Consider the following 5405-nt stretch of genomic DNA (forward strand, 5'->3'; position numbering starts at 1 on the left):
TGATGGAGGACGAACTGACTAAAGGGATAAAGAACTTTAGCAAACTTGTAAAAAAAAAAAAAGATACACATAACACGTTAGGTGAATTTCACATAATGATAAAAGGAAAGTGCTAAGATTTATCACAAATTTACATGATATGCACGATTTTGAACGGAATGGCGTAGCTAAGGAACAAATTTGTAAGATATATTTGGCAAAACGGACAATACGTGACATAAACTTGTGTTAAAATTTAACACAACACAAATTATATCACTATTAATTTAACTTGTTGTACCATATTTATTCTTATATAACGATCAGAAATTTAATTATTATAATTAATTAGCCATAAGTTACTTTAAATTTGATTCAGCATCAAAGTTAAACTAAAAAATATATAGTAGTATATAAACGGCTTTCAAATTTTAAATTCAGTGATGATGCATAAGCTAATTTGACAACCCAAAAAGGCAACAGAAAAGCGTGGGTCAATGTTCCCCCGCCTAAGATCCAGCTTTCAATCAATCATCTCTTCTTCTGTACACATACATATACCCCACTCATCACATTTTAATACGTCAATTAATTCATTTTAATCTTAACTATTTCCAATTTCAACTCTTTGATAGCGATTGATCCAATCAGATATATACAAGTACAATCGTACACAGATTTTTTCACAAAATTATTTCTATAATTCAGAGGAAGAGCAATAGATAGAGAAAAGGAGAAATGGCGATTCTGTATGCGCTGGTAGCGAGGGGATCGGTTGTATTGGCGGAGTACAGTGCTACGTCGACAAACGCGAGCGCAATTGCGAGGCAGATATTGGAGAAAATACCAGGGAATAATGATTCTAATGCTTCGTATTCTCAGGATCGCTATATTTTCCATGTTAAACGTACCGATGGACTCACTGTTCTCTGTATGGCCGATGAGGTTGCCGGAAGTAAGTTGACCTTTTCTTTAAAAAAATGTCTTTTTCGTATTTTTAGGTTGTGATGTTTGATTTTGGAGTTTAATAACTTGGGATTATTGAATTTGATGTTTTATATACTTTTCAAGTGCCTATTTTTGGTCAATTTAATTATGAAAAAGTGAAGAGTGGTAACCAACAAAAAGTTAAAAAAAACTTGCAGTTTTGAGGGCGTAATTGACTTAGAAATTCAGGAATGTTTTAATTTTGGATTTATTTCCAGAAATTTGAATCCAAAATATAGGATCGTTCTGTTTGCTAGATTTTGGATTGTACTGAGACCTTGCCTAGGATAACAGGGCACTATTGTATTTTGGGGGTTTAAACAGTTCTTTTCTGTGATTTTGAAATGTTTTAAACCAAACTTAGATTTATAACATTTTATATGTAGTTTCTAAATATCTAAATTTTATTTCAATAAAGAAACTTGTACCAAAATCACAACGAAAATTAGAAATGCTTACTCTTGTGTGATCAATTGTTTCATTCTTTTTGTGACTGATGGACTATTAAACATTGTTGAGGACTTTTGGTGTGGAATCTGCAGTGTGCACTAGAGATTAATAAAGAATTTTGTGGTAGTTTATAGTTATTGGTCCTTCTCATTACCTCAGTCACTAGCTTCCAACAACATTAGATACTGTTAGATTATTTACTTTGTTCTCCCTCTGGACATCTTGAACTTCAGCATTGTACTCATTCTCTAGATTATGCATTTTTAACTTCGGGTACTTGTTATTTTCTAAGAAAAAGATTTAAACATTATCAGAATTCAGACATCTAATTGAGTTTAGTTAAAACGTTTTAAATTGTGAAGTTGATCTTGTCAATGAATCAACTGCCTCAAGTCCAAATTAGTTGGGAGCTATATGAATCTTCTGTTTTTGTTCAGCTCTATTCTGGTCTATTTCTATTCAACACTAAATAATCAGTCTTTTAAGGCACATTATGGATTTTGAAAATTGAAGTTTTCTAAATCTTACACAGACTGATCTACTGTAATATTACTGCACTAGGAGAAACTTCATTTTATATTCTTGACTGTTAGCTCAGAAGACTGTCATCTTCCATGGATATTTTACTGTATTGAAACTCCTTACAGGAAGAATCCCTTTTGCATTCCTGGAAGAAATTCACCAAAGATTTGTGAGAACCTATGGTCGGGCAGTTCTCTCTGCACAAGCTTATGCCATGAATGATGAATTCTCAAGGGTCCTTAGCCAGCAAATCGAGTATTACTCTAGTGATCCAAATGCAGACAGAATAAACAGGCTAAAGGGTGAAATGAGCCAGGTCAGTTCCCATATATTGTTCAGGAAGCTAATGTGCTAGATGAATGCACATCAGCAATTTTCTCAATTTGAAGAGGGATGCCGCATATATAGTTGGTTACCTCTAAATGACTCAACAAAATTGTTACTGGTACCTCATCAATACCATGGAAAACATACCACTCGCCAACCCCAATTTGTTTGACACTCTTTCCTTTTTTGTCCATCCCAAAAAGGTTGGCACCTTTGTATAGTTAGACATTCTCATTTTACCATTGACATGTCTTGATGTAAGTTGGACAGATAAAAATTATGTGTGACATAATGGTACTTGGGGCCTTTTATATATATTTAGCTTATTTGTCAAAAGTCTTTCTTACCTTTTTATACTCTATTTTATAGTCAAAGAATGCCAGACAAATTGGGATAGGAATGAGTTATAGACCAAATAAAATAATGGTGTATTGATGCAGTTCTTCAATTCCCTCAGATTATCTGTCAGTATTAAGACATTCCTCGTAATCCATGTAGTAGTGACTTACTGATTTAATGATTTTTGTAATGTCATACATCTTTTCTGTAATGTTATACATCTTTTCATACAAGCTAGAAATTGCATTCAATCACATGATAACAGCCTTATTTTGTCATTTACTGAGAAGTTTGAGGATATCCCATGCCTTTAACAGGTGCGTAATGTCATGATTGAAAATATCGATAAAGTTCTGGAGAGAGGTGATCGCCTGGAGTTGCTGGTTGATAAAACTGCTAATATGCAAGGAAATACATTCCGATTCAGGAAGCAAGCTCGGCGTTTCAGAAGCACTGTGTGGTGGAGAAATGTCAAGCTCACGTATGCAGCTTAAACAAGAGCTCTTTTCTTTTCTTGTCTTGTCTTTTTCATTCTTTCTTTCTTTCCTTTTTTTTTTTTTGGGTGGGGTGGGGTGGGTGGGGGGAGGGGGTGATGGTGTCATTTATCTAAAATGAAGTCATGCCTTTTCTTGGATAGGAGTTTAAACTCAACTTCAAACATTTAGGGTTGCATGTCTGACGCACTTAATTCCCTTTAAGAAATAGGAAACGAAAAGAAAAAGGAAATGCACTTAATCCCTAGTTACATCGGGGAAGCTATAGTGCTACTGACTACCTAAATGACTTGAAACTGTGTGCATCTCAAAGGATCAATCTAGAGAAATATTCTTTAAAACGTCAATAAACCCCATTCTTGTAGTATGATAAAATGTCTAGTATTTTATTAGCATGACACATTGACACCTTGTTATATGTCCCAGTGTGTTTTGTCTGTTTGCTGCTTTAGTTGACTTCGGAGTTGGTGACAAATTCTTCTTTGACATTTCAATATAGCTAGTGCCACTTGTTGTTATATTATTATATAGCTGCTACCTTTTGCTACTTTAATTTGGATTTTGAGATTGTTCCAAGGGTGTGTGATTTGTGAAGTAGTTCTAATGCATATGGCTGATTGCATATACTTATTACTATAGTCATTCTCTTGAAAATTCATATTGCTCTATCCTTAAGTGGCTAATGATTTGCTAGCATGATTACGATATTATGTACTACTCCAGCTTCAAGTATTCCTTTTTATTTTTGCTTATCTTTCTTTGTGATCTTGACAGGATACTTATACATGATGTTTGATTTTTTGCAGGGTTGCACTAATATTCCTTCTCCTTGTGATAATATATGTTATTTTGGCTTTCGTCTGTCATGGGCTCACACTTCCAACTTGTTTGAAGTGAGCATCACTGGATCAACATCTACTGGGATTTGGTTGTTGTTTTCTCGCTCTCTATTGTGGTTCTCATACGTGCAATTCTTTGATCTTAGTTCTCTAGAGGTAAAGCTTGAATTCATGCTTTGACATTGATCTTGTGCTTGCAATGTAGTATCTGTACGACTGTACCAATTGCTAGAAGTTATTCAGGTTATAAGTTTGCTTAAACTCTTGCTTGAGAAACGTGGAGAGAGTTTACTTTTGGAATTGAGCTCATGTAACCTATTCAGATTTCAACGTTTTGTGAAACTGATTATGTAGTATAATGATACACCATTGACTCTCGGCTTAACTCTGGTGGAATATATATTGCTGATTGTATTTTGGAATGTATTCTGTGGTGAATGGTGATGTATATTTTGATATTTTTTTCATCGATCATGTATATATTCTAGTAGGAGGGAGAATATGGATCAGAAGGTTTCAAATCTAGGAATGTTCCGTCTCAATGTGTTGGTGCAGTCTCCTTTGGTGTCACAATGGGGGCATTTGCATCTATACACGCTTTTTGTGTCACGTTTTAACTTGTGCCCGCTTTGCAAAAAAAGTGCAAGCGTACCCGCTTTTTCGCATAACTTCAGCATACGGGGCTGAAGTAGCAAAGACAATCACACAAAACTTCAGCATTCTAGTAGACGGGCCTGAAGTTCAGCTCTAGAGCTGAAGTTTTTGTTTTGTAACTGGCGAACTTAAGAAGTTTTGTTTTATAACTGGAGCTGAAATTTTTGTTTTGTAACTGGCGCAAGCTGAAATTTTGTTTTGTAACTGGCGAAGTTTTTGTTTTTGTAACTGGCTAGAGCTGAAGTAGAAGAAGAAGATTTAGCTGTTGAAAATCTTTTAATAGCTCCTGAAAATGACCTTCTATGTCTATCTCTATGATCTTGATCAACAACATTTTGTTTGTTCATTCCTTTTGAATATGCACCTTTTTGAATTTGTACAAATGGTTCTTTTTTCTCTTCTTTGACATTATAACTATGTTCTTTAGCCATTGGTAGAGACCCTTTGTCAAAGTTTGCTGAGTACTCATTTGAACAACCAGATTTGGAAAAGGACTTGACTTAAGCGCGGGAGGATTTAAGTTTTGAACCAAACGAGGAATTTTTAATCAGCTTGAGTTTTCATGTCCAAGACTTTTTTGAATTTTCATCTGTTGGATTAAAGCTACTGGTTTGATCTTCTGTTGAGTACTCGAACATGTTTTCGTAGTAAAAAGGGCATCCTCTATATGATTCGAGCCAACAACTGACCTTAAGATTGTGCAGAGTAAATAAAATCTTAAATAACGAATTATACCTCTAGCATAGCAACCATGTTGTTGCAAAGTATGTGGACTGTAGGGCTTTCCTTGTTCAATGCTAGAATATAGATGCTT

At 34.7% G+C, this 5405-nt stretch overlaps 1 protein-coding gene across 1 annotated transcript; it reads left to right on the plus strand.

Annotated features, from left to right (window-relative positions):
• Positions 1-460: 460 nt before the first annotated feature.
• On the plus strand, positions 461-4359 carry LOC104247672 (vesicle-associated membrane protein 711). The gene is made up of 4 exons (XM_009803743.2): positions 461-934; positions 2064-2254; positions 2922-3085; positions 3905-4359. Exons 1-4 carry the CDS (start codon positions 718-720, stop codon positions 3993-3995), a joined length of 663 nt encoding a protein of 220 aa, XP_009802045.1. The 5' UTR covers positions 461-717; the 3' UTR covers positions 3996-4359.
• The last annotated feature ends 1046 nt before the right edge of the window (positions 4360-5405 follow it).

Source organism: Nicotiana sylvestris, chromosome 8 (genome assembly GCF_000393655.2).
Source record: "Nicotiana sylvestris chromosome 8, ASM39365v2, whole genome shotgun sequence".
Classification (NCBI taxonomy): Eukaryota; Viridiplantae; Streptophyta; class Magnoliopsida; order Solanales; family Solanaceae; genus Nicotiana; species Nicotiana sylvestris.